The sequence below is a fragment of the Scyliorhinus canicula genome, chromosome 5 (assembly GCF_902713615.1).
Source record: "Scyliorhinus canicula chromosome 5, sScyCan1.1, whole genome shotgun sequence".
NCBI classification, from domain to species: Eukaryota; Metazoa; Chordata; class Chondrichthyes; order Carcharhiniformes; family Scyliorhinidae; genus Scyliorhinus; species Scyliorhinus canicula.
Window position 1 is genome coordinate 150,730,219 of NC_052150.1, and position 27,976 is coordinate 150,758,194.

General features: G+C 47.8%; 1 protein-coding gene across 6 annotated transcripts in view; it reads right to left on the reverse strand.

The window, feature by feature from the left end:
* The window catches only part of dazl (deleted in azoospermia-like), a 280,980-nt gene that overhangs the window by 67,987 nt on the left and 185,017 nt on the right, over window positions 1-27,976 (reverse strand). For 4 of the 6 annotated variants that reach the window (XM_038797816.1, XM_038797819.1, XM_038797822.1 and 1 more), the window contains 3 exons: window positions 23,246-23,326; window positions 21,621-21,677; window positions 13,784-13,906 (listed from right to left, as the gene is read on the reverse strand). In XM_038797816.1, coding sequence (XP_038653744.1) covers window positions 13,784-13,906; window positions 21,621-21,677; window positions 23,246-23,326 — 261 coding nt within the window. The remainder of the gene's footprint in view (window positions 1-13,783; window positions 13,907-21,620; window positions 21,678-23,245; window positions 23,327-27,976) is intronic. The other 2 variants (XM_038797817.1, XM_038797820.1) reach the window with 1 other exon arrangement.

A 27,976-nucleotide genomic window follows, 5' to 3' on the forward strand; every position in this document is an offset into this window, starting at 1 on the left:
CGTGCCAAATTAGTTTAAATCCTTGCTTACTAACTTACTCATCCTTATTAACTGCCTTTACAGTATTTGCATATGTAAAGATGGTGTTCACTGACAACAGCATGCTAGTGCATGAACAGCAGCCATCTTTTTAGGGACAATGTGCAGCAGGGCAAATGTGCGGCCCCATTTTAATGTAAGACATGAACCCAGTTTATTTACTTTCAAGAATTATGTACCATGCATCAAAATAAACTAGCTGTCAGTACTTTGCATAATCATATTAAGTTCTGCAATGTCATTAATCTTTCTTAAACTGAAGAAATTCGAGAACATGATAGAAAATGCTTCAGTTTTAAGGTAGGATTCTTCTTTGTTAAACTGCTCAAATTAGTGAGCTTAGTACAGCATTTACTTTCCTGCCTTGATTGAATAGTTCAGATCACTGAAGATTTAACAACCATATGTTCATATTGCATATAAACTGCAAGACGACAGAAATTTAAAGTGAGCTAGATAGGAACACAGGAGCAGGCTATTTAACCCTTCTAGCCTGCTCCTTCACGTAATGTGACCATGGCTGATCAGACACTTCAATGTCTTTTACATCCGCTATCCACATAACCCTTCACATTATTGTTAATCATAAATCTACAAATTTCTGATTTAAACATACACAATGACAGAACTTCCACAGCCCTCTGGGTAGTGAATTCTAAAGACTCCCAACCCTCTATGATGTGGGGATGCAGGCATTGGACTGGGGTGAGCACAGTAAGAAGTCTTACAACACCAGGTGTGGTGGTATGACTAGGTGGTTTACGGTACCTCAGAGTAGTGCTGCCATTGGTGCAGAGGACTCGCTGCCCATTGGCTCAGGCAGGTCATGCGTTTCTGCCAATTGGGCAGGTCATGCGTTTCTGCCAATTGGCTGAGGTCAGTCATGTGACTGCTCGCCGATTGGCCGGTAGCCCCTCCTACAAGGCGGGGTATAAGAACCCGTAGCAGCCGGCAGTCAGCCTTTCTCTGCAAGTCGACTGCCGGGCACACAACTAGTTCATTAAAGCCTGATATTTGGAACTTCTTCACGACTCGAGTCCAATTGATGGTGCGTCAATTTAATGAACTAGAATTTGGAAATGGAGCTTCGGATCAAACCAGACTGCCTCCACGTCAGCCCGCATGCTACAAACGCGTCAGCAACTTTTAAACATTGGCTGGCGTGCTTCAATAGTTACCTCACCACTACAGACAATCAACCAGCAAAGGAGCAGAAACTCCACATCCTCCACTCGTGCGTGGGCATCGCCATTTATTCGATGATAGAGGATGAACTCTATGACGCAGCCATGGATCTCCTGAAAGGACATTTTCTCAGGCCTGTAAACCAAGTCTACGCGCGGCACCTCCTGGCAACAAGGCAACAGTTCCCCAGTGAGTCCCTTGATGAGTTTTATCAGGCCCTCATTGTCCTGGGGAGAAATTGCGCCTGCCCGCAAGTTACCGCGGCGGAGCACACTGAACTGCAAATCAGAGATGCCTTTGTCGCGGGCATGCAATCCTCTCAGATACGCCAGCGGCTCCTAGAGAAGGACACTTTAAGCCTCATTGAGGCACGGATCCTCGCATCCTCCCTGGAGGTTGCCGACCGAATCGCCCGCGCGGCGACCCCTTGGGCAACTTGGCATGTACCTCCCCTCACCCCCGCCGATTCCGACCTCTCTTCCCTTCCTTCCCTCCCCCCCCAGGCCTGCGCAGGACGCCCCGATAAGCCCACGGGGCCCCACTATTATTTCTGTGGCCCCGCTATTATTTCTGTGGCCAGGCCAAGCACCCCCGCCTGCGCTGTCCGGCCCACTCCGCAGTCTGCAAGAGCTGCGGTAAAAAAGGGCCACTACTCCGTGATCTGCCAGTCCAGGTCAGTTGCTGCTGTTCCGCGCAGCGACCGCGGATCATTTCCCCCCCCCCCCCCACAAAGGCCCCAGGCGGCCCACAGACCTCTCTGCTCCCGCTCCCAGCCACCATGAGTGACCCACGGACGCCGCCATTTTGGGACCCTGATGCCACGTGTGGGCCCCGGGCGACGCCATTTTGGGGCCCCAACTCCATGAGCGCCGCCATTTTGGGGCCCCAACTCCACGTGCAGGCCCTGGGCGCCGTCATTTTGGGACCCCGACTCCACGTGCTGCCGACGGGCGCCGCCATCTTGGGTCGGCACGGAGGACCCCACCAGTGAATACTCCATGGGAGAAGACGACTCAGAGCTCCTGCCATGACTCGCTGTTGTGACACTGGACCAATCGCGGACCCGCACGCTCTCCACGGCGACTACGCAAATCCTCCTAAACGGACGAGATGAGCTGCCTACTAGACTCCGGGAGCACAGAGTTCCGTCCACCCTGACACGGTAAGACGCTGCCCGCTCCCTGTTTACCCGTTAAGCACAAAATCGCTCTGGCTTCAGGTTCGAACTTCGTCCAAATCAGCGGGTGCTGCGTAGCGGACCTCACGGGTCCAGGGGAGGGTTTTTAAAAATTACAAACTCCTCGTCCTTCCCAGTCTCTGCGCACCAGCACTTTTAGGACTGGATTTCCAATGCAACTTGCAGAGCTTGAACTTTAAATTCGGCGGCCCTATTCCCCCCCTTACTGTCTGCAGCCTCGCGTCCCTCAAAGTGGACCCCCGTTCCTGGTTTGCGAACCTCACCCCGGATTGCAAGCCCATCGCCACTAGGAGCAGACGGTACAGTGCCCAAGACCGGACCTTCATCAGGTCAGAGGTCCAGAGGCTGCTGAAGGAAGGAGTCATTGAGGCCAGCAACAGTCCCTGGCGAGCCCAAGTGCTGGTGGTTAGGACTGGGGAGAAAAACCGGATGGTCATTGACTACAGTCAGACCACCAACAGGTTTACGCAGCTGGCGCGTATCCTCTCCCCCGTATCTCCGACCTGGTTAACAGGATCGCGAAGTACAAAGTCTTCTCCACGGTGGACCTTAAGGCCGCCTATCACCAGCTGCATATCCGCGCGAGTGACCGAAAGTACACTGTGTTCGAAGCGGATGGGCGCCTCCACCACTTTCTAAGGGTTCCATTCCTTTCTAAGTGTTTCTAAGGGTGTAAATGGGGTCTCGGTCTTCCAACGGGAGATGGACCGAATGGTTGACCAACACTGTTTACGGGCAACCTTCCCGTATCTCGACAATATCACCATCTGCGGCCACGACCAGCAGGACCATGACACCAACCTCCAAAAATTCCTCCGTACCGCAAAACTCCTTAACCTCACATACAATAAGGATAAATGCGTGTTTAGCACCGACCGTCTAGCCATTCTCGCCTACGTAGTGCGTAACGGAGTGAAAGGCCCCGACCCGAAACGCATGCGTCCCCTAATGGAACTCCCTCTCCCCAACTCCCTCAAACGCTGTCTGGGCTTCTTTTCTTATTATGCCCAGTGGGTCCCAAACTACGCCGACAAAGCCCGCCCCCTCATCCAATCCGCCACGTTTCCACTGTCGATGGAGGCCCGCCAGGCCTTTAGCCGCATCAAAGCAGACATTGCTAGGGCCACGATGCGTGCTATCGACGAGTCTCTCCCATTCCAGGTCGAGAGCGACGCGTCCGATGTAGCTCTGGTGGCCACGCTGAACCAAGTGGGCAGACCAGTGGCCTTCTTTTCCCGGACCCTCCACGATTCCGAACTCCGCCATTCCTCGGTGGAAAAGGAGGCACAGGCCATTGTCGAAGCTGTGCAATACTGGAGGCACTATCTGGCCGGCAGGAGGTTCACCCTCCTCACAGACCAACGGTTAGTGGCCTTTATGTTCGATAATGCACAGAGGGGCAAGATCAAAAATGACAAGATCTTGCAGTGGCGGATTGAGTTGTCCATGTACAACTACGATATCTTGTATCGTCCTGGGAAGCTCAATGAGCCTCCTGATGCCCTGTCCCGCGGTACCTGCACCAGCGCACAGATAGACCACCTCCGCACCCTCCACGCGGACCTCTGCCATCCAGGGGTAGCCCGCTTCTACCATTTCATTAAGATCCGTAACCTGCTCTACTCCATCGAGGAGGTCAGGACTGTAACTAGGGACTGCCACATTTGCACAGAGTGCAAGCCGCACTTCTACTGCCCCGAGCAAGCGCATCTGCTAAAGGCGTCCCGCCCCTTTGAATGTCTCAGCATGGACTTCAAGGGTCCCCTCCCCTCCAACAACCGCAACATATACTTTCTAAGTGTGCTTGACGAGTACTCACGCTTTCCTTTTGCCATCCCCTGCCCCGACATGACCACAACAACCGTCATCAAGGCCCTCCTCTCCATTTTCTCCGTTTGGTTACCCCGCATACATCCACAGCGACCGGGGGGGGGGTCCTCTTTCATGAGTGACGAGTTGCGTCAATTCCTGCTCAGCAGGGGCATTGCCTCTAGCAGGACGACCAGTTATAACCTCTTGGGTAACGGACAGGTTGAACGGGAGAATGGTATGGTCTGGAAGACCGTCCTACTGGCCCTACGGTCCAGAAATCTCCCTATCTCCCACTGGCAAGAGGTTCTCCAAGACGCCCTCCACTCGGTCTCTCCTCTGTACTGCCATGAACCAAACACCCCACGAATGTCTTCTTGTTTTCCCCAGGAGGTCGTCCTCAGGATCCCCGCTCCCGACCTGGCTGGCCACCCACCAGGCCCACCTTGCTCCGGAAGCATGTGCGGGTGCACAAGTCCGACCCGTTGGTTGAACGAGTCCAGTTACTCCACGCTAACCTGCAGTACGCATACGTGGAGGGGCGGCAGGACACGGTCTCCCTTCGGGACCTGTCACCTGCCGGCGTGCGGCCACAACCCCCCCCCCCCCCACAGGAACCCTCTCCCCAGCCAGAGCTTTGCAGGCACCGACCGGGGTACGGACACAGGACCACGACCGCCGCTCCCGGAGTCACGGACGACCACAGCTCCAACGTCACCGGCGCCGCTGCGCAGGTCCAGCAGGACATTGAAGGCACCCGTCAGACTGATCGAGTCGATTTGATGTTCCACTGGACTTTTTGTCGGACTCTTCGTGCTGTTCAGCGTTCCCTTGTACACTGTTGCATCTTCCTTTTCGTTTTTTTTTTGCTTGTTTGTTCAATTGTTCATAAGTGCATTGTTCGCGCTATTGTTGTTCTTTTGTACATTCGTCGCGGGCAAGTGGGCAGCCACCAGACATCTCGGTACACCTCGTTCTCTCGAGTCATACTACCAGTTCGACGGCCCCCTCCTTTCTCCTCTCCTCGTCTTCCCCCCCCCCCCCCCCCCCCGGCTTCTTTCTCCACAAGGGGTGAATGTGGTGGTATGACTAGGAGGTTTACGGTACCTCAGAGTAGTGCCATTGGTGCAGAGGACTCGCTGCCCATTGGCTCAGGCAGGTCACGTGTCTCTCTGCCAATTGGCTGAGGTCAGTCATGTGACTGCTCGCCGATAGCCCCTCCTACAAGGCGGGGTATAAGAACATGTAGCAGCCGGCAGTGGGCCTTTCTCAGTAAGTCAACTGCCGGGCACACAACGAGTTCATTAAAGCCTGATATTTGGAACTTCTTCACAACTCGAGTCCAATTGATGGTGTGTAGTAATCCACGGGAGGCAGGAGTTCCGTCACCACACCAATATTTATTTACAATAACGATATTACAGGAGCAGCTACCAACAGTGCTGCTAGCAGTCCAGTCAACTTAAGACTGGCTCACAAAGCCTACACAGGTGATTATATGGGCCCCCTCAATGAGCTATCATTGAGGGAGCTCATACTCCAATTGGCCAACCAATAAAGCCAATTGGAGTTCATTACATGGTGCATCACCAGGTTAAAGTCCAATAGGTTTGTTTCAAACACTAGCTTTCGGAGCACTGCTCCTTCCTCAGGTGAATGAAGAGGTATGTTCCAGAAACATATATATAAACAAATTCAAAGATGCCAGAAAATGCTTAGAATGCGAGCATTTGCAGGTAATTAAGTCTTTATCGGCAAAGTCTGGATCTGCAAGTCTGGAGGGCCAGAAGTCGAGGGTGAGGTTGAATGACCTGGATATCCGCTGGAGGCAGAATGTCAGGACCGTAGGGCTGCCTGAAGGGATCAAGGATACACAGGCCACAAAGTATACGGTTAGGATGCTTGAGACGCTGGTGAGGAAGGGATCTTTGACCGATCTCCGGAAGTGGGTTGGGGATACAGTTCGCTGAGGAAGAGAGAACGAGCGTGCAGTGCGAGAGAGAGAGAGAGAGAGAGAGAGAGAGAGAGAGAGAGAGAGAGAGAGAGAGAGAGAGAGAGAGAGAGAGAGAGAGAGAGAGAGAGAGAGAGAAAGCGCAGTGCGAGATAAAGAAAGAGAGAGAGAGAGAGAGAGAGAGAGAGAGAGAGAGAGAGAGAGAGAGAGAGAGAGAGAGAGAGAGAGAGAGAGCGCAGTGCGAGCGCGAGAAATACCATCATGTGGAGGCCCGGAATGTGGGCCTGGAGGAGCTTATTAAACAGTAGCAGGGTTGGGGGGGGGGGGGGGGGGGGGCGAGGGGTTTGCACCCTCCAACCAGGGGGATACCTTCAATGTTAGGGGACTGAACAGGCCAATCAAGAGATCCTGTACTTTTGTGCACTTAAGGAGCTTGCAGGCAGACGTGCTGTTCATACAATAGACTCATTTAAAGGTCACAGATCAGACGAGGTTGAGGAAAGGCTGGGTGGGGCAGATGTTCCATTCATGGATTATGAAGGCCAGGGGGCTAGCGGCACTGGTTAGTAAGAGGATGGCTTTCTCAGCTGGTAATATTATGGTGGATCGTGGGGGCAGGTATGAAATGATGAGTTGGAGGTTTGAGGGAAAGTAGTGCGGTGCTGGTGAATATATATGCCCCCAACCTGAACAATGTCGAAGGCGAAGGAATGGCTGGGATTTACTGAGCAGATGGGAGGGGTGAACCCGTGGCAGTTTTGAAGGCGGAGGGCAAGGGAATTCTCGTTTTTCCACGCATGTTCACCAGGTGTATTCTGGATTAATTTTTGTGCGCTGTACAAGATCTTACTGGCAGGAGTGTTTGGGAGGAAGTATTCGGCGATCGAGGTGTCAGATCATGCGCCACATCTGTGAAAAGAGAGGGTGCCCAGTAGCTGGAATGGAGGCTAGATGTGGGGCTGTTAGCTGATGAGGGGATCTGTGAAACGATAGGGGTGAGCTATAAGAAATGCGAATACAAAAAGTGGGCGGCATGGTAGCACAGTAGCCTCCATAGTGTGGAAGCCACTGAAGGTGATGATCAGAGGGGAATTCATCTTGATCAGGGCGCACAGGGATAAGGGGGAGCATCTGGAAAGGCAAAGATTAGTGGAGGCCATTCTGGAGGTGGATCAGAGACACTCGGCAGCCCCGGAGGAGGCATTATTAAAGGAAGCTCCAGATGGTGTTTGAGCCGATGTCTACGGGGAAGGCGGTGGGGCAGCTGCGTCAGGTCAGGGGGGTGATGTATGAACATGGGGAAAAAGTCAGCATGATGCTAGTGCATCAGTTGAGGTGGCAGCGAGGGGGATTGGTCACATGAAAGATTTGAGGCAAGGTGGTCACTGAGTCAGGTGGTAAACAAGGTATTTGAGGCCTTTAACCACAGCCTCTGCAGCTCATGGTGGGCGCTGGAGGCATGAGACAGCTTGTGGATTTTGCTGGATTTTTCGGTGATCGAGGAGGGGGAAGGTGCAGGGATTGGGTCCACTTGCATTATCTCAGGCTTCAGTTTTGTTCATTTTTAAAAAGGATAAAGATTCAGCAGAATGTTAATCCTATCTCCCAATATCACTGCTAAATGTAGATCCTGCTGAATTATCACTGGATGGCGAATGTTGAGGTCAGTGTGGGGTCAGTTGGAGAAAGCCTTGTGGGACATGTTTGACACCACTTCTATTCTCACCGACAAGGTACTCCACGAGCCTAGCAGTAGGTATCAGCATTAAGGATATGGAATTTTAAGATGGAAAGTATGTCACTATGGGCAGTGATCTGTGGTAACCACAGGTTTAGGCCGGTAGGCCTGGATTCCACATTTAGGGCACGGCAGCAGGCAGGCTTCAAAGACCTGTTTGTGAGGGGGTGGGGGAAAGAAGAAAGGGTTTGCAGAGTTGGGAGAGCTAGAGGCAGAGTTCCAGCTGAGGGGGAATTTCATTAGGAACAAGTTGATTATGTTCCCGAAATTACCACCCCCGGCGCTGCACTGTAAAGACAAAGAAGCTGGGGGAGGGGGTCCTTAGAAGTCGGGCTATGGAGTGAAGCCCTGTGAAGGATAAACTCATCCTCCTCACCAGTTCAATGTGGTATATAGAGCATGTCATGGCTGAGTCGGTTCTTTCTGAGAGTAGATGCAGATGTTGCGCAAGGAGACTGGGAAATCCATGTTGACATGTTTGAAGTTGGAGGGGTTTTAGGAGGTCTTGCAGGAACTGTATCAAAGATTCTAGGAGTGATGGTGGCTCTGAGCCCATGGGTGGCAATATTTGGAGTTCCAGAAGAAACAGGGGTGCAGGTGGGGAGAGAGAGTCTGACGTGTTGGCCTTTGCCTCCCTGAAAGCCCGGAGGCAGATATTGTTAGGTTGGCGAGATCCGGGCCACCTAAAGTAACAGTGTGGATGAACAACTTGGCGGAGTTTCTGCACCTGGAGATAAAGTTTGCTATTAGAGGCACAGATGAGGAGTTCTTCGAGGTGGATTGTTCATCGACTTCTTTAAAGTACTAAAATGTCAGCTGGGGGGGGGGGAGCAATGACCACATTTCTTTTGTTACTATAGTCAGAAAACGGGGAGAGAGTGGGCTGGAAGGAGGGGCATGGGTATCAGAGTGTGGTATGTGAAGGATGTTTACTGGTGCTGTTTTTCTCTTTCTGTATATAATGGAAAATGCCTCGAATAAAAATAATTTTAAAAACCTTTTGACTGCACTGAATACAGCAAATACAGGTGCTAGTATTAGCTCCAGAGTCTCTGGTTAACAACCTACAAAGAAACTTAACTTGAGAACAAAGCAGAATAAAGGCGATTTCTTAAAATGTGGTTTTGTCAATTGTGCCAATGCAAATAAGGGTACAAAACCCATTGTGTGTTCTCTGCAGGGAAGTACAGGCAAATGAGGGGAGAAGTTTAAGATTTTGAAAGAGAAGTGGTGGGTGAAAAATGGGAGGCTGGTACGGGAATCGAACCGTGGTGCTGGCCTGCTTGGTCTGCTTTAAAAGCCAGCGATTTAGCCCAGTGAGCTAAACAGTGTGCATGTACCTAACTTGGAAGCAAATGCTGCGATTTATTAACAATAAATATTAGTGCATCACTTGTAGTTTGCTCCTTTTTTCATGATGTGGAGATGCCGGCGTTGGACTGGGGTGAGCACAGTAAGAAGTCTTACAACACCAGGTTAAAGTCCAACAGGTTTGTTTCAAACACGAGCTTTCGGAGCACGGCTCCTTCTTCAGGTGACCTTTTTTCATGACACTGTAACAAAGGGTTTATTCATCCAACCACTTAAGAACTTAACCAAAAGATAAGTGAATTGAATTCATTTCTATCTAAACCAAGTTAAACAAAATACAGTTCAGAAGCACCACTCATCCTTAGATCTATGCTGGGAGATAAATCATGAGTTAGAGGAAATGAAGAATTTATCAGGTTCCGTTGTATATATTTATCAAGATACCAAAATTCCACTTACTTACAGACCCAACAACATTCCAGCTGTAGCATGTAGCCACTGTAGCCACCTAAAATGGACACTGAACTAAACAAAATGGAGAATCGCTAAGACTGCAGGGAAAAACAGTTTAGCCAAGGCAAACAGCCTGCAAACACTCATTAGCATTTTGCAAGCAGCAAAACCAGTTTCTGGCCAGGTGGAAGATCTCAAACCAAAGGTGATAATGGCAGAACGTTTTACATACTAATGAGGCAGTCCAGATCTAGGCACACACAATGGCAACATTTGGGTTTGAATAAGATACTTGAGTGGATGTCCAGACAGAGCGGCACCAGAAGTATCCACTATAGAAACCGCCCCCACCATCGAGAAAGACCCTCACATTGGAGGAATTCAAAAGATATCGATTGGAAGCGATCCAATCGATACCTGAAGGTAAAGCCCGCCCAGGAAAAGGCAAGGACATTGGGGACCCCTATAAAAGTAGACCCCCACACATGGTCCTGTCTGTTGTTTCGTGCTCCGGCTTTGACCAAGACCTTGAACGTGTATCCTGACTCCAGCCGTTGAGCACCAGCCGCCGAACCGTAAGTGCCAATACGACGCTCGCTACGCGAACCAAGCCCGCTAGACCCCCAGTGACCAGCACGCTTTCTGAAGGTTGCAGACCAAGACCGGGACGAAGGCCTCGCTCCCTGACCTTGCCTGTTCCTGTGTAGTTAAGTATTCTGATTGCTTAGTTTAGTCATAGCTTAGTCCCTTAGTGTGTGCATGCGTATTTATTATAATTGTATAATAAATATTGATCGTTTGGAACTTACTAATCGGTGTATCGTTTTATTACTTTGAACCTGACCTTGGAATATTTGTGAGGTGTCTATACGGCATCTGGCGACTCCTGAGCTGAAAAATACATATACAGAGCCTAGTAGTGTTAAGCACACGGCCTTTAACAGAGGCAAGTTAATACACTCCAATAAACGCGTTTTACACCCATAGCAAAATGTGCAACAAGCAGCATAGTCCAGTATCAGAATTAGCTGCACTCTACTTCTCCCCACTTGCCCAAGTGCAGTGCTGCACGAACACTGATAACGCCCAACAATATGGAAAATTGCACAGCTGACTTGCTCATACAACTATGAGGTTAATCTAGCCCCCCGAAAAACTCTAAACCTTGATCAGGCTCCTCATCAGTAATGAAAGTGTCATCAGCAGCACTACTCGCTGAGCAAGTCCTAATTCTACCTGGGCATCAATTTCAGAGTTCATCATTCCTTGTTCCAGACACTGGTACGAGTGAATCTCAGAGGGTAGAAGTAGCTGTGCTTGACCTGAAGGCAACATTGAATGTATTTGTGCCAAGAAGCCGTAAAAAATCAAGTCCATGAGGCTTAAAAGGAAAGCCCTCACTATGGTTGAAGTCATACCATCATAAAAAAAATGAAATGGCAGACTCTAAACCTTGTATGTGGGGGATACATGTCCCAACCTAGAGAACTGAAATAGTCAACAATCATAATCCAACAAGTTGAATCCAACAATCATACTTGCAAAATGACATCAGTGGCTCGCCTATACATTCCCATCACCATTTCCAAAAGGGTCTTTTCCTGCCAACAAGACATACTTGTGCAGGTTAAACAAGGTTAAAGAAAGATTTTGTTGATCATCACCCATCACATCCCCTCAAAGAATCTTCAATATTCATCCAACTTAAACATCGCTTGGAGGAAGCCGAGGGAAGCACTCACACACATGTAATCTCAACATCAATGTCCACAACAGTGGCTCGATTATGCAGTCATTGACCAAGCTCCAAAAGGCAAAGTGCTATATTTGACCCTTTAGCAAATGGTGACAGGATCAACATAAGGAAGCAATTTACATGCCTTCATCCTCACCAACCACCAATGTAGTGTTGCCCATCCACAATTGCAGTGAGAAGTGACCACTTTAATAGGCCTCAAGAAATACAAGTCTCCATTCACCGTGAGGACATGTTTGCTGAGACCAAAGCAGATCAAGAAATTCAAATTGTGTATTTATAGCCACAATTCTACTCCAGCACAACCTGGCATAGCCCTCTCCTCCATTAAGTCAAGTGGCCAACCTTGGTTCAATTAATTTGTAGAACAACATGGCAGGAGCAACACTAGACATAGCTGAAAGTGAGAGAGGCTACCCTAGTGAAGTCACTGCAGGAGATTACTTGGATTCTAACATTTAAAAGGAGAACGGCATAGACAGAGCTCAGGAGTTCAGAAACCAATGATTAATGCCATACTAGGCAGACCTACCAAATCCAATTGACAGTGGTGGTAAGCAACCAAGAGACAACACTGCCATGAAAATACCCTTTTCAACCATCGTAGAGCCCAGCATGTGACTGCAAAGACAAGACTGAAGGGTTTGCAAGTTTCTAGAGCAAAAAATACCAAATCTATGGATCCTAATTTGGCCTCCTCTCAAAATTACCATTTTTATGGTCTAGCCAATTCAATTAACCCAATGACACTTCGGAGGTGTTGTAACCTACAGGGCCATAGATCAAGTTTGAAGGCGGGATGAGATTGGTTGGTTTTTCTTTAGCCAGCACAGACACAATGGGCTGCATGGCCTCCTTCTGTAATTTTAGCAAGCAGCTGAAGTACTATCACCACAAAGACCCCCAACAACTTTCTGGTTGTTGTGCTTAAATCCGAAACATCAGAATGAGTCACACTCTTATCCTATCTGCTGAAGTATAATGATACTGGCATCTACCCAGTAATGTAAAAGATTTCCTAGTATTCTCCGAGATTCTAACCGTCTCACATGCAGGTTTAAAATCCTGCGGAAAGTAAACTATGTCTTTTAAATTACCAAAACAGCAGGTAGCTATAATCAATCTTTTTTTTTTAACTGAACAAGTATTTAAAATGAGAGAGAGAGAGAGAGAGAGAGAGAGAGACAAAACACTTCTGTTCTCTGTCTGAGTCCACAGCAGCCAAAACTGAAAGCAAAAGCAAAAACAGCTGAGAGCCACAGCCCAGCTCAACCCACACAATGACATCACTGAAGCCATGTGATAAGACAAGCCTTTCTTAAAGGGACACTCCCATGACAATAACACATTTGGGTCTTACCATGATGCGCATATTCCATGAATGAATAAAATAAATCTAAAAGGATGTGTTGCAAAAACTTGGTAGCATTGCATCTCCATGCAAGAAGAGGAACAGCAATGAGGTGTGAAAACAATCTCCAAGTTCTCCACCATTACGAAGCATAGGATCATTATTGCCACAATAGCTAGAACGGTTCCAGAGGCCCATCATTACTATATTTGGATAATGAAGGATGGTTAATAAATTCAGTCTCAGTATGAACCACATCTTGAAACAAAATGGAAAAAAGGATGCATATTAGCAACTCGACAAGCATAATTCAACGGTCCCTACCTTGCAAAGCCTCTACCACAGGAGTAGATCAAAAGCAGTAATATCTAATTTGTTATCTCTTCCACTTCACGTATGGTTTGAATGTATATTACATGTAGCTTATTCATTGAATCATAGTGCTGGAATTACCTACCTATTACCAGCACAGTAGCACCATCACCAAAAAGACTGCAAGAATTCAACAAGACCAACCTCAGGGAACTAAGGGTGGGGAACTAATGTAGCTTTGCCGGTGTCACCTACATCCCAAGAACAAATGGTTTTAAAAAACAGGAATTAACATGATCCACAGACTGTAGTTGGGAAGAAAATCCAGATAAACTGGATACACAGATTCCACTCAAAATTACTAAAATAAACAGTATATTTACCAAATCCAAACCAGAAATCACTGGTGCAGAAAAGTAGCATTTTCTTGACAAACTAAGGTGATTACGATTTTTGTGGAATAAAATGAATGGAGGATTCAGGCCAGAGGTGGTGAATAATAAGGCAAAGATAGTATGAAAATTGAAAGAAAGACAACAGCTCCTGCATCTTCATCCCCCAACATCTATACAGATTTTAAATTATACATCAACATTCCCCACCTAATTTTGGCATTCTTCTTATACAGAGAAGAACTGACAGTTTTAAAAAAGGCCATTATAGATTAGATCCTCGATTACCTTTTCCACAGAATCTAGAGGCGAAGATGGAGGTTGCTGTGCATCACATTCCCTCTGCACAAACACAGTTCCTGGATTAATCATTTCTGGGTATGGGGAGTTTACGTATGTCCCTGTGGTAGGCTAATTATGGGGGCAAAGTTAGATAAACTTTAGTTCTTTGCACTGAAGTATTCTTACAATACAAAGAATAGAAAAAAGTAGAGTTCCTAAACAGCAAACTAAGTTAAACTAAATCATCTAAATTTAGGATACTCCCATCTAATGCTAGGGTTGTCACCTTTACAAAGTCCAATACTGGACACGAAAATGGAAGAGAAAACAAACTGCAACTCGATGCCCATTTTTCCTTGCTGCTCACAAAAATAAACTAAAAATGTATCCATAATGTGAAATCCAAGAAATTTCCATGTTGCCCAAGAAAAAGAAAATCTGGACAACCTGGTCCAAAATTTGTCAGGTGACAATGCAACAATTTTGAATGCAACTGGTTTTCTAAAGTAACTGGAGAAGTATAGGCCTTGGGCTCAGAGACTGACAGCTCTTAAATATGTATGGCCATTAAACGAGAATCCACAACAACCAAGCAGATTTCAGTGACAGACTTAATAATGCAATATTTTCTATGGAAAAATATGGTTCCTCAGTTAACAATTGTACTGCACAGATGTAACTAAGATAATTCAAAAACAGGACTTCCGGTGGTGGCCATGGTGGGATTGGTCGCACATTTTGTTGTGGTGGAGTTTGTGGACCTTTTCTCTGATTAACGGGTGGATTTTTTTATGGAAAAGGTGCAGGAGTGATGGAGGAAGAATTTGTTCCACCGGTGGATGGCGAAAGGAGCGGTCGGAGCTAGAAACTTTTCCTGTGACACGGGGGAAGATGGCAGAGGGTAAAGGGCTGGCCCTTCCATCTCAGTGGTCTATGGAACAGCTGGTGGACTTCTTGAACGAGAAGTTCACCCAGCAGAGGAAGGAGTCTCTGGAAGACCTGGTGAGGACGATGGATCTGCTTTAGACAGAGATCGACCGCGTGGAGAGGAGGTTAATCTCAAAGCCAGGCGATCCACAAGGTGGAGGAGGCGGTTAGGGAGCACGAGGAGCAACTTACTTCGTTGGCAGCCGGGATGGGGGTGATGCTTGATCTCCAGAAGCGGCTTCAGAAGGTGGAGGATCTGGAGAACAGCTCCCAAATAGAACAGGAGGATTATGGGGTTGCCAGAGGGCATCGAGGGAGCAGACACTGGCTCGTATGGGGCCAAGGTGTTGGGAGATGTTGCTGGGAGAGGGGGCCTTCGAATGGCCCCTGGAGGTGGACAGTGTGCAAAGGGTGCTGATGAGGAAGCCGCAAGGCATCGAGCCACCGAGGGCGATGGTAGTACGGTTTTTGGACAAGGAGTGGATCCGGAGGTGGGCCAGGCAGAGGAGGCAGTGTACCTGGGAGGACAGCAAACTTGGAGTATACCAGGACCTGGGTGTGAGAGCTGGCCAAGAGGTTAGCGGGCTTTAACAAAGTGAAGGCTGCCCTCTTTAAGAACAGTAAGAAGTCTTACTACACCAGGTTAAAGTCCAACAGGTTTGTTTCAAATCACTAGCTTTTGGAGCACTGCTCCATCTTCAGGTGAATGAGGAAGGAGCAGTGCTCTGAAAGCTAGCATTTGAAACAAACCTGTTGGACTTTAACCTGGTGTTGTAAGACTTCTTACTGTGCTCACCCCACCGGCATCTCCACATCATTGCTCTTTAAGAAGGGGGTAACATTTGGGATGCTGTGCCCGGCTAGCCTCTGGGAGACCGACAATGGTCGGGAATAATATTTTGGGATGCCAGAGGAAATGATGGAGTTTGTTAGAGACAATGGACTGGCAGGAGGACGACGTCATTGAACTTGGAGGAGATTTCTTTTTTCTCTTTCTTTGGGGGCCTTTGTCCTTTGTTCTTCTGTGGGGTTGTTCTTTTCTCTTTCGGTCTTTGAATGTTGTTGTTTGCACCAGGAGAGTGTGCAGGTGGATAGGAGGTACTCGGGCGGCCCCGGAGGCTCGGTTGTTGAGGGAGCAACAGAAACTTGTTTGGGCTGATATCCATGGGTAAGGTGGTAGGGCAGTTGAGAAGTGCTAAAGGGGCAGTCTATGAGTATGAGGAAAAGGCATGTAGGCTTTTGATGCATCGATTGAGGAAGCAGGAGGCGGTGAGGGAGATCGGAAAGGTGAAGAATATGGGAGGAGGTGGTGGAGGGAGAGAATACGGTCTTGGATCCCGTGGGGGTGGAGTGTTCGGGGACTTTTAGAAGAGTCATACGAGTCGGAGCCCCTGGCCGGGGTGGGAGGGAATGAGGCGATTTTGAGGGGTTTGAGTGGGGACTATTTGTGGGAGGTGCTGAGGCGGTTTGGGTTTGGGCAGGGGGGTTTGTGCAGAGGGTCTGGCTGTTATACCGGGTGCCAGTAGTGAGTGTGCGAATGAACCAGGTGAGTGCAGAATATTTCAGTTACATTGGGGACGAGTCAGGATGTCCACTCTCCCCAATTCTCTTTGCCTTGGCTATAGAGCTATTGGCAATGCTGCTAAGTGTGTCAAGGGACTAGCAGGGGATCATGCCGTGGGGGTGGGGATGATGGAGCATAAGAGTCTCGTTAAACGCGGACGATCCGCTGCTTTAAATATCAAACCCTTTGAAACGTATGGGGGGGGGGGGGGGGGGGGGGTTATGGGCATATTGGAGGAATTTGTCCGGTTCTCGGGATATAAATTGAATATGGGGAAGAGCAAGCTCTTCCAAATTTGCTGAATTACTAATGGGCAGCAAATATAAGTCGTGGTTAGGAAGTGGGTGGTGGGGGAGGGGTTGGTTTAGGAGTGGATCGAGGCACCCTCTTGTAAAGTTTTGGGTTTGGGAGCACTGCTGATGGCGCCTTTACCGTTCTCGCCGGCCAGGCACTTCACAAACCCAGTAGTGGTGGCGGCCCAGAGGGTGTGGGAACAGTGGCGGCAGCACCAGAGGCTGGAGGGGACCTTGGTTTGGGCAGCGATCTGCTTCCTTTCCTCACCTGGCCCCCCAGGGGCTACAGGACAAGGTAGGGTCAAAAACAGGGGTAGATGAGGGTAAAGTGTCGGAAATTTATACAATGTTGATGGATTGGGAGGGAGCCCCGATAGGGGTAGTGAAGTGGGAAGAAGAGTTGGGGAGGGAGGTGGAGGCTGGGGTGTGGGAGGACGCGCTGAGGAAAGTGAATGCATCCTCGTCCTTATTCAATTCAAGGTGGTCCCCAGGGCACATATGACTGTGGCCAGGATGAGCGGGTTTGTTTGAAGAGGTGGAGGATAAGTGTGGGCGCACCGCGGGTGGGTCCGAGAATCATGTCCACATGTTTTGGGCCTGTCCGAAGCTTGGGGTATTCTGGCAGGGGTTTGCCGACATTATGTCGAGGTCCTGAAGATGAAGGTGGCTCAGAGTCCAGAAGTGGCGACCTTTGGAGTGTCAGAAAACCCAGGAGTCCAGGGGGAGAGAGAGGCCGATGTCTTGGCCTTTGCCTCCCTGGTAGCCCGGAGGCGGATCTTATTGGAATGGAGGGATTCAGGACTTGAGGTTCATAAGGAGGAGGTGTTAGCAATTCTGGAAAGTGTGAAAATATCCCCAGGGCCAGATGGGATTTATCCTAGGATTCTCTGGGAAGCTAGGGAGGAGATTGCTGAGCCTTTGGCTTTGATCTTTATGTCGTCATTGTCTACAGGAATAGTGCCAGAAGACTGGAGGATTGCAAATGTTGTCCCCTTGTTCAAGAAGGGGAGTAGATACAACCCCGGTAACTATAGACCAGTGAGCCTTACTTCTGTGGTGGGCGAAGTCTTGGAAAGGTTTATAATAGATAGGATTTCTAATCATCTAGAAAGGAATAATTTGATTAGGGATAGTCAACACGGTTTTGTGAAGGGTAGGTCGTGCCTCACAAACCTTATTGAGTTCTTTGAGGTGGTGACCAAACAGGTGGATGAGGGTAAAGCAGTTGATGTGGTGTATGTGAATTTCAGTAAAGCGTTTGATAAGGTTCCCCACGGTAGACTATTGCAGAAAATACAGAGCCATGGGATTCAGGGTGATTTAGGAGTTTGGATCAGAAATTGGCTCGCTGTAAGAAGACAGAGGGTGGTGGTCAATGGCAAATGTTCAGACTGGAGACCAGTTACTAATGGTGTACCACAAAGATCTGTTTTGGGGCCACTGCTGTTTGTCATTTTTATAAATGACCTGGAGGAGGGCGTAGAAGGATGGGTGAGTAAATTTGCGATGACACTAAAGTCGGTGGAGTTGTGGACAGTGCGGAAGGATGTTGCAGGTTACAGAGGGACATAGATAAGCTGCAGAGCTGGGCTGAGAGGTGGCAAATGGAATTTGATGCAGAAAAGTGTGAGGTGATTCATTTTGGAAGGAGTAACAGGAAGACAGAGTACTGGGCTAAGATTCTTGGTAGTGTGGATGAGCAGAGATCTCGGTGTCCATGTACATAGATCCCTGAAAGTTGCTACCCAGGTGGAGAGGGTTGTTAAGAAGGCGTACAGTGTGTTAGCTTTTATTGGTAGAGGGTTTGAGTTTCGGAGCTAAGAGGTCATGTTGCAGCTGTACAAAACTCTGGTGCGGCCGCATTTGGAGTATTGTGCGCAGTTCTGGTCGCCGCATTATAGGAAGGATGTGGAAGCATTGGAAAGGGTGCAGAGGAGATTGACCAGGATGTTGCCTGGTATGGAGGGAAGATCTTATGAGGAAAGGCTGAGGGACTGGAGGATGTTTTCGTTAGAGAAGAAGGTTAAGAGGCGACTTAATTGAGGCATACAAGATGATCAGAGGATTAGATAGGGTGGACAGTGAGAGCCCTTTTCCTCAGATGGTGATGGCTAGCACGAGGGGACATAGCTTTAAATTGAGGGGAGATAGATTTAGGACAGATGTCAGAGGTAGGTTCTTTACTCAGAGAGTAGTCAGGGCGTGGAATGCCCTGCCTGCAACAGTAGTGGACTCGCCAACATTAAAGGGCATTTAAATGGTCATTGGATAAACATGGATGATAAGGAAATAGTGTAGATGGGCTTTAGAGTGGTTTCACAGGTCGGCGCAACATCGAGGGCCGAAGAGCCTGTACTGCGCTGTCATGTTCTATATTCTAAGATTATTGCACTGCATTTCAATCAAACCTTGGCCTTGAAACTTTACCTGAATGCTAGAAGCGGCAGCAGCCAACAATCAAACACTCTTTAGCACTGGGAATATCCTTGAGATCATAGATAGGGAGAAGTGTGTGGATCAGGGGACGGCACTTGAGCGTTTCCTCTCTAATGTACCCAGCAGGGGTCTGAGGTCTAGGGGCTCCAACTCTGACCGTGGGTGGATGGACAGAGTATGCTTTTCCAGCACAACTGGCTCGTTGGATGGTACTCAGAGGAGGCGGGACACACAAGCATGGGGGAGGTTTGGGGGAAATGAGGGTCCCAGGATGAAAGCTCAAACTAATCGTCGGTCTCTCTCCTTCTCCAATTCCTTTGAGACCAGAATGGCTGGCATTGCCGATCTGGCAGAGGATGCCCTCGAGGTGCGGTTTGTAACCCAGGTGTCAGACGCTGGAGAAGGCAGCAAGAGCAGCGTCAACGTAGGCCCGGGGAGGGGTACACCCTGAACACCCAGCCGCCCATCAGGCCGAGGAGGAATCCAGATGGGAAGGGCAACAACAGCCCAAAGTGGACATTCATTGTTGTTCTTTAGAAGAGTTGGCGTCTCAACAAAGGCAGTGTGCCACGCCCTCGCAGACATGGTACCCCGTGAAGGAGGACATTCGCTCCCAGTGTTAGTAAAGGTCACCGTAGCCCTGAATGTTTATGCCACTGGGTCGTTGCAGGGCTCAGGTGGGGACATGTGTGGTCACGGATGCCTTGCATGTCTGGGCAGCAGACTTCATCAACTTTGAGCTGGACCAAGCCTACAAAGATCCCCTGCATCTTGGAGGACCACCTCCAGATGATGGGTTGACTCTTGAGGGATAAGAGGTACTGTACCAGCTGAGGTTCTGGCTGATGATGCCAGTGCAGAGGCAAGAGACCGAGGCGGAGATCCGATATTAGGAGGGCATACTGCCACTTGTACTGTCATTGAGAGTTGTATCGCACTGCTCAAAATGGAGTTCCAATGCCTGGACTCCTCCGGTGCACTGCAGTACACCCCTAGAGGGTCTCCCGCTTTGTGGTGGTCTACTGTGCCCTCCATGCAGTGCGACATGTGACCTCGTTTGGGTAGGAGGAAACGGAACAGGAGGGGATAAACAGCCCGGAACCAGAGGATAAGGACAGGCAGCGGCATGCATCTGGCATGTCCCATGAGACCTTGTCTTGAGGAGGAAACCAAGGACCAGGAGGGACTGGAGGAGGCGCCAGAGGATAAGAGTACAGACAGGGGCATGCACCTGGCATGTCCGGAGAATCAGAGAGGCCCTCACTCTCGCCAGTTTCTCATAGGACCAGACTTTGTCTGTCAGCAGGAGAGCGATGATTACACCCATCTTCTGAATGGAGTCAACATCAGGAGCATTTGATTTCGGGCCACGTACCTCGGGGGCGGGGGGACCAGAGGCATCAGGGGCAGGGGTGCAGGCAGGCAGGCTCCTACTACCCCGCCCAACTTAGTGATCCTCAATCTTCATCTTATGTGGTCTACTGCTACATCTAAGTGGGTCACCATCCTAGAAATGCTGGCCTCAGTGCCACACATTGCCAGTGTCATTTCCTGCGTCCGTAGCTTTTAAGACTCATCCAATTGGTTTTGCTGACACCTCCTCCTGAATCTCACGGCCGTGTCTTAACATCTGCATCAGCTCTGGGATAACCTTGTCCAGAGGCTAGGCATTTCAGTGAGTCTCAGCAGAGTCCTGGGATCCAGCAGACCTCAAGACTGCTGGCGCCCTTGGATGCAGGAGAGCGATGATTACACCCATCTTCTGAATGGCGTCTGCATCGGGAGCATTTGGTCTTGGACCATGTACCTCAAGGGCAGGTGACCAGAGGGCATCAGGAGCAGGGGTGCCTTAACCTGATGTGCATCATCAATTGTGTGGTGCTTACCAGATTGTGCCCAGAAGCCCATCCACTAACATCGCCGACCGGGGTGTGCGTCTCTGCGCATGGGGGTGATAACTGTGACGTGGATCTCAGAGGTGGTCGTTAAATATGGGCCCCGATCTCGCTAGCACGGCCATCAGGGAATACCCCACCAATTGTGGCGCAATAGCAGTGGTTGGCACGGTTGCTTCACGGCATCAGGATCCCAGGTTCAATTCCCACTTGAGTCACTGTCTGTGCAGAGTCTTCCCCATGTCTGTGTGGGTTTCCTCCGGGTGCTCCGGTTTCCTCCCACAAGTCCCAAAAAAGACGTGCTTGGTAGGTAATTTGGACATTCTGAATTCTCCCTCAGTGTACCCAAACAGGCGCCGGAGTGTGGCGGCTAGGGCATTTTCACAGCAACTTCATTGCTGTGTTAATGTAAGCCTACTTGTGACAATAATAAAGATTAATCGCGTCCAAAATGACTTGGAACTACTTCCGTTAAATCACGCCCCTAGTCACAGTGGTAACATTGGTGAGCATTAAACAACCTTAATTGACTTGCTAGCATAAAACTGAAATACACATTAATCATCCATTAAACAAATGTGTATTCTATAATCCCTGTTCTTAAGCATTCAAATGTCAAGTCAATTATTTTCTACCATAAGCTAGACATACAGGAAAGGAAAACTGATGCTACCTTCCTAAATTGAACAAGTACGTCTTTATTAAAATTTAACTGATTTATCAGTTACCATCACCTGAGGCATCATCCATCTCCACTGACCTCCTGGTGGCCATTGTGTTGCTGCCTGAAATTATCACCAAAACAAAAAATTGTAAGTTACTTATTTAGATGTCATCTTTCTATATGTAGTCAGGTGCAGTATTCCATAATATTCCTAAATATTGGTAAACGGCCAAGTGTATTAATAACCAGGTCTTCGACAGTTCTGCTCTGACCCTACCATTCTCACCCTAAGATTCTGGTAGGATCATAATTTTTAATGAAACCACAGGATGTAGATTGCCCAAATTAGTGGGAGAGGTGGTAAGGAAAGAGGAATATAATTAGGAATAGAAAGATCATAACTCTTTTACACATGCCATGACAGTCCCAATGAAACCTCATCAGTTACATACACAATTGCTAGTGTCCAGCTGGTTCGGTACCCTGCTTTCACCACAGCTGTGAAATAATTGTTTAATACAAAAAAAAATTGTTCAAGAATACAAGCATACGATAATTCCAATTGTCAAAATACAAAACAATGTTTGAGGAACACTTTCAGAATTTGTGATATTAAAATTTGATATTAAAGTAGAGGCTTTGAAACAAGGATGATTTTTGAACACACCAGGAAGATGCAGGCTAGCAAAATGGGAGTCCAATTTTGCACGAATAAACTGAAGGCAATACCATTTTGGAAACTTTCTGAAAACCGTGAGAGGGGCCAGATACAGACCTGTGAATTTTACTAATTATTTGAAGCAGATAAAGCTTCAAAGCTATGGAGGGATAGAGCAGGGGTGTTAACATTTGAATTGCTTCAAAAGATCAGATCAAAGCAAAATGACCTCCCGTGGAATAAACACATTCAATTGTAAACCCAGAATTTTAACTGCGCATAATGAACAGTTTCTTTTTATTAATCAAAAACAGTTTTGCAGAAGAGGGAAGGAAAATATATTTTTCAAAAATCCCTACAGCGCAGGAGGCCATCTGGGCCCATCGGGTCTGTACCAACCCTTGGAAAGAGCACCCTATTTAAGCCCACGCCTTCACCCTATCTCCGTAACCCAATAACCCCACCTAACCTTTTGGACACCAAGGAGCAATTTAGCATGGCCAATCCACCTAACCTACACATGTTTAGACTGTGGGAGGAAACCGGAGCACCAAGAGGGAACCAACACAGACACGGAGAGATAGTGCAAATAGTGCGAACTTCACACAGTCACCCGAGGTAGGAATTGAACCCAGGTCTCTGGTGCTTTGAGGCAGCAGTGCTAACCACTGTGTCACCGTGCAATCTTTAACATAAAAGATAAAAAACATCATAAAACTAAGTCCGTTACTACACAACTGGTCTAATTTGAATTTAAAATTTGGTTCATAAAATAAACATAGCAAATCTTCTCACACTCCTAATAACCGTGATTAAATCATGAAAAAAACATGCAAATCATGCACTTGCAATAGTCTGAACTGAGTAAATCTTTTCAATTTTACGCTGATTTTGTATCAAATTGTTATTTTTTTTAAAGTATGTCTTTGGTTTCTTCTTCAGGTTCATATTATTGGAAACTCCATGCATTAAATGTCATTTATATTTGAGCTAGACAAAAATAAAGGCAACTGTATAATGTTAAACTTCACCTGATAATTATATGCAGGATGTGGATAACCCATTTGCACTTGTGGTAACGCCACAGCAGGAGGACTGGGGTAAGAATAAGTCTACAAAATAGAAATAAATCCATACATGTAGAAGGTTGGATTCAAAATTCAACAAATTAAAAGGAGTACACCAACAACAAATATCGTACCTTTAACAATGAAAAAGCCCAAGGCACTTCCGGAGGCCAGACACTGAGCCACGTAAAAAGATATTAGGTCAGCCAACCAAAAGCTTGTGCAAAGAGGTATATTTTAAAAAGTGTCTTATACGAGGAAAAATGAAGTGGTGTAGGGAGGGAATTCCAAAGCTCGAGACCTAGGCATCAACAATGGAGCAATTATGATTAGGAATGCAGAAGAGGCCAGAATTAGAGGAGCATATCCATTTTGGAAAATTGTGGGGTTGGAACTTGGGAGATAGGACGGGACATGGCCAGAGAGGGATTTGAAAGCAAGGAGCCACTGTAGCTCAGCAAGCACAGTGGTGACGGGGAGCAGGGGCAGAAGGGAAAGACAACAGGAGCAAGTTAAGACAGAAGCAGAGTTTTGGATGTCTTGAATTTTATGGAGGATAGAATATGGAAAGACCAGTCAGGCGCTTGTTGGCATAGTCAAGACTAGAGGTAAAGGCATGGATGTGGGTTTCTGCAGCTAATGACTTGAGACAATAACAAATTCTAGTGACATTACCAAGGTGGAAAAAGGCAGTTCCAGAGATGTCAGGAACAGGAGGTCAGAATCTTATCTTGGAAATAGGCAGCAATCACAATACTAATTAACAGCTGTCTGAAATGAAGGTCAGCAAAAGTTTTAAATACTAAGTATGCAGTGTTTTTACTCCGTTGAATTTGGTATTAAAATACAATGTTTAGACAAAATTAAAGTGTACAGGACTCTACAAAGCGACTTCCTCCATCATTAATCAATTCCGAGCCCAAAAAACAAAGCATCAGAACATATGGATACTTAAGTGGGTCCATTACAACGAGCAGACAGTAGAACTAGTTTTGGCATTGGCTACTTCACAGCAATTTGTGCAATGGTTCAGAAACTTCAAAAACGTTCATTCCCTCAATTTCCATCACTGAGAAACATTCCACTTAGGTTCTAAAGATTTGTCTTATGGCCATGGAAAGGGAAGTAAAAGCTGTAGCTAGCCCCACTGTGCATGACCTAAAGACCAATAATATTAAAAAATTACAATCTAATAGTTAGAGAGTATGCGGTACATAATAAGCAAAACTGAGGGGCAACACAGTGGTGAGCACGGCTGCCTCACGGCACCAAGGACCCGGGTTTGATCCTGGGTCACCCATCAGTGTGTAGTTTGCATTCTCAGTGTCTGCGTGGGTCTCAGCCCCACAATCAAAAAAGATGTGCAGGGTAGGTGAATAGAGCATGCTAAATTGCCCCTTAAATTGGAAAAAAAAGAATTGGGTACTCTAAGTTTATTTTTAAAAATAAGCAAAATATTGTAGGAGCTGGAAATCTGGAAAAACAAATGCTTGCCAAAAAATAATCAGCAGAGGCAGTACCCACATTTCAATTCAATTATAATGCACATCGATAATTAGTGACACCAAAATCAGTCATTAAAATCAAGTAAAAAGCAGATGAACTTTATAAATGTTTTAAAAGGTTAAATGTAAACAATTTTTAAAAAAAAGATCAACGAAAGACAAAGAGAATGCCTAGGATCAGGTTTGGGGGAGACTCAATGATGTAACACAAGAGGTGGCCAATCATCCTGTGACTGTGCTGGCTCTTAAGCTGTGCAATTAATCCTACAGCCTGATTCTTTCCCCACAGCTCTGCAAAGTACTTATCCAATCCCTTCTGAAAGTCACCAATGTGTGGTGATAACCACTGTAGATATGCATACTTGCAGTAGGGGGATGTATGGCTGTACCCTGTAATACAGGTTCCTCCGGTAAGCCCCTGCCGGCTAGCTCCGCCCACAGGGATCTTGTGTATAAATATGCGTGAGAGTCACTCAGATCCTAGTCTACAGTTGCAGCCGGAGGAATAGCATCACACAGCAATAAAGCCTCGATTGTACTTGTCTCTCGTCTGGACTGTAATTGTTAGCGCCACACAATGAAATCATTTTCCACCACCCTTTCAGTCAGAGCATTCCACACCCCCAGCATTGCTGCACAAAATGTTTCCTCGTGTCCCTCCAGTCCTTTTATCAATTACAATAAAGCAATTACCAACTTTTCTGCCACTGGAAACAGTTTCTTATTTACGTTAATATGAGCTCTTCATGACCGTTGAATACCTCCACTATAATGTATTGTCTCAACTTTTCTGCTACAAGGAGAACAATCCCAGTCTCTAACTGAAGTCCCATATTCCTAGCCAACCTATTCTGCACCAGTATTTAGCCACCATATAAATAATGTGTTAGGCGTAGCTGATTGACACGGGTGAGGTTTCAGCCGCCACGCTGTGGGAGGCATTGAAGGCAGTAGTAAAGGGGGAATTTATTTTGATACGGGCACACAGGGATACAATGCAGCGGGCTGAGATGGCGCGATTAGTGGAGGAGATCTTGCAGGTGGACAGGGTGTATTCGGAGCCCCCAGAACGTGGCTGTTGAGGGAGCGGCAGAAACGGCAGATGGAGTTTGCGTTATTATCTATGGGTAAGGCAGTTGAGGAGGGCTATGAATATGGGGAAAGGCGAGTAGGATGTTGGCGCACCAACTGAGGAAGCAGGAGGAAGATCTGAAAAAAGTGAAGGAGGGAGGGAATAGGGTCTTGGATCCGGTTGGGATGAAAGGAGTGTTTGGGGATTTTTATAGGAGGCTGTATGAGTCGGAGTCCCCAGCTGGGGTGCTGGGAATGAGGCAATTTTTGGAAGAGGTGGAGTTCCCGAGGATGGAGGGGCTGGGTTCCCTCATTGGGCTGGTGGAGAGTCTTGGGAGTGATGCAGATGGGGAAGGACCTAGGCAGGTTTCCAGTGGAATTTTTCAAAACATTTCGGGGGGCCTAGGACCTCTGCTGGTGAGGGCATTTATATGAGGTGAGGGAGCAGGGAGTGCTCCCCCGGATGTTACTGCAGGCCTCGATCTTGTTAATTTTAAAGAAAGACAAGGATCCAGAACAGTGTGGGTTCTACAGCCAATTTTGTTGTTAAATGTGGACGCCAATTACTGACCAAGAATTTGGCCTCAAGTATCGAGGACTGTGTGGAAGGGATAAGGGAGGACCAGACGGGGCTCGTTAAGGGAGGCATAAGTCGGCCAACATCAGGTTATCGAATGTTATAATGATGCCCCCGAAGGGACAAGGTGTGGAGGTGGTCGCAATGGATGCGGATAAGGTCTTTGATCGGGTGCAGTGGGATTATTTGTGGGAGGTGCTGGGGCTTGGACAGGGGATTGTCCAAATCCCTGGGTCCAGTTACTGTACCAGGAACCAGCAGAGCGTGCGGACAAACTGGGTGAGCTTGGAATATTTCAGGCTTCACCGGGGGACAAGACAGAGATGTCCACTCTCTGCATTGGTCTTTGCCTTGGCTATAAAGCCACTAGCAACGACACAGAGCGTTGGGGATTGGCAGAGGATAGATAGTACAGGGAGGTGGTGGAGCACGGGGTCTCACAATATGTGGATGACTTGCTGCTGTATATTTCGGACCCATTGGAAGGTATTTGGGGAGGGGGGATAAAATCATCAGGATTTTAGAAGAATTCGTCCAGCTCTCGGGGTATAAATTGAGTATGGGAAAGAGAGGGGTCTTTCCAAACCAGGAGAGGAGGCAGGTTGAAGAGGCACGAGAAGTTGCTGTTTAAGGTTGGGGGGGGGGGGGGGGGGGCTCCCATTGTCATTGGCAGGACAGGTGCAATCGGTGAAAACAATGGTCCTCCTGAGGTTCTTGTTTGTGTTCCAGAATCTCCCAGTTTCTATTCCTCAGATTTTCTTTAGGTGAATGCAATGATTTCAGGGTTTCTTTGGGCAGGGAAAGCCCTGTGGGTGAAGTAGGTGCTGCTGGGGGTTGGCTCTCCCGAATTTTCGGAATTATTACTGGGCAGCAAACATAGCTATGGTTCGGAAGTGGGTAATGGGCACGGTTGGAGGCAGCCTCTTGCAGGGATACGAGTTTGGGGGCATTGTTGTCAACACCTCTGCCATTCTTGCCAGCAGGTAATCCACAAGCCCAGTGGTTGTGGCAGCCCTTAGGGTGTGGGGACAATGCGGCAGCATCAGGGGCTGGAGGGGGTGTCTTGGGGGTGGCATCAGGCAGGGATTGAGCAGCTTGGGCATCTGTTCATTTACGGCGGCTTTTCGAGCTTGGAGGAGGAATTTGAGCTGCCTGTCGGGAATGGGTTTGGTATTTGCAGGCAAGGAACTTTGTTCGGAAGCAGGTACTGTCCTTTCCTCACCTGCCACCTGTTATGGGAGCGGCATCTTCAGAACCCCAAAATGTATCATGGAGTTCAACCAACCTCTCCCTTTAATGGATTGTTGCTTTTGAAGCACACGGCTTGTTCTCCAGGTGTGGTATTACAATTATGGACACGTGGGCTTTTAAACACAAAACAATGTTTATTCCATGAATTCAACTTAACCTTTTAAATAAGCATTGGATCACTTAACACCCCTTACTTCAAAGATAACCCCGAAAATAATTCAACACTAAATAATCCCTCAAAATGTTCCTTCAAACCTCCAAAAGACTTAACACCTTTAAACAGAAACACAG